Below are 1120 nucleotides of genomic sequence, written 5' to 3' on the forward strand. Positions count from 1 at the left end.
TATATATATATATATATATACATATATATATATGCATGTGCACATGCTAAACCATCTTGACAGCTCCATCTTTTCTGTTTATGAGACAGCAGCCTCTAAGAGGGTTTCCTGACTCAGTCTCCTGATTTGGACATGTGCCTTCATGTCGGGCTTGAGAATTTTCTAAGGTTTACCTTTAACAATTATTTGGTTCCCGATCTCTTCCAGCTCCATATCAAATGTGACAAACTTTGTGACTTTATGGGGACCACATACAGACATCAGGGTTATCCTGTCTTCCCTTCTTGGGGTCCAGAAGGCTTTGTCGCATAATGAAAATTTGAGAATGGTAGACCCAGGAGCAGAGAATTCTGTTGTCCTTAGTAAGCTGTCCATGTAAAACACCTGCAGAGAGTATTGCCCAGGGGAAACAATGAAGAGTAAATTTCTGCAGCCTGGCACATGCGCACTCCACATGAGGGGCTTTTGAAAGAAACCCAGGAGTGGTCGCATCTGTTCTTCACCCAGGAGAGGGTGGAGCAGTCATTGTTCCCACTCAAGGTCAGAATATCTCACCCTCTTCCTGCCCTTCCCATCACATTCAGAGACAGAATGGAGTCCCTGACTCAGGTCAAAGGGCACCTCAGTCAGCCTTCTGAAATGGACGCATAAGGCAAAGCTTGGTGAAGAACATTTTCCCTGTGCACAGGACCAGTCCAGGACTGTTCAGGACTATTTTTAAATTTAGGCACTGTGACTGTCATACTGTAACCCAGGTTGCTTTGAAAGTATATCGATGTATAAACCTAAATAAATATGCTTGGTTCCTGAGGATTACTTGGCCTCTGAGCAGACCATCTCTTACCTAAGAACCGGGCACCAGAGAGCTGGCGGTTAAGAGAGAAGGCAGTATATAAAGCACTGGGTATGGTGGTACTTAGTTGAAATCTGTCATGGCATGTCAGCCAGTGATAGAAAATTGCTTCAGGGCTGGTGAGATGGCTCAGTGGGTAAGAACACCTGGCTGTTCTTCCGAAGGTTCGGAGTTCAAACCCCAGCAACCACATGGTGGCTCATAACCATCCGTAACAAGATCTGACGCCCTCTTCTGGTGTGTCTGAAGACAGCTACAGTGTACTTA

General features: G+C 45.3%; 1 protein-coding gene across 1 annotated transcript in view; it reads right to left on the bottom strand.

Annotated features, from left to right (window-relative positions):
- Nucleotides 1-1120, bottom strand: part of LOC110315147 (F-box/WD repeat-containing protein 15-like) — an 18258-nt gene that overhangs the window by 5402 nt on the left and 11736 nt on the right. Inside the window, exon 7 of the mRNA XM_021189277.1 lies at nucleotides 174-462. Coding sequence (XP_021044936.1) covers nucleotides 174-462 — 289 coding nt within the window. The remainder of the gene's footprint in view (nucleotides 1-173; nucleotides 463-1120) is intronic.

The sequence above is a fragment of the Mus pahari genome, unplaced genomic scaffold (genome assembly GCF_900095145.1).
Source record: "Mus pahari unplaced genomic scaffold, PAHARI_EIJ_v1.1 scaffold_6812_1, whole genome shotgun sequence".
In the NCBI taxonomy this organism is placed as follows: Eukaryota; Metazoa; Chordata; class Mammalia; order Rodentia; family Muridae; genus Mus; species Mus pahari.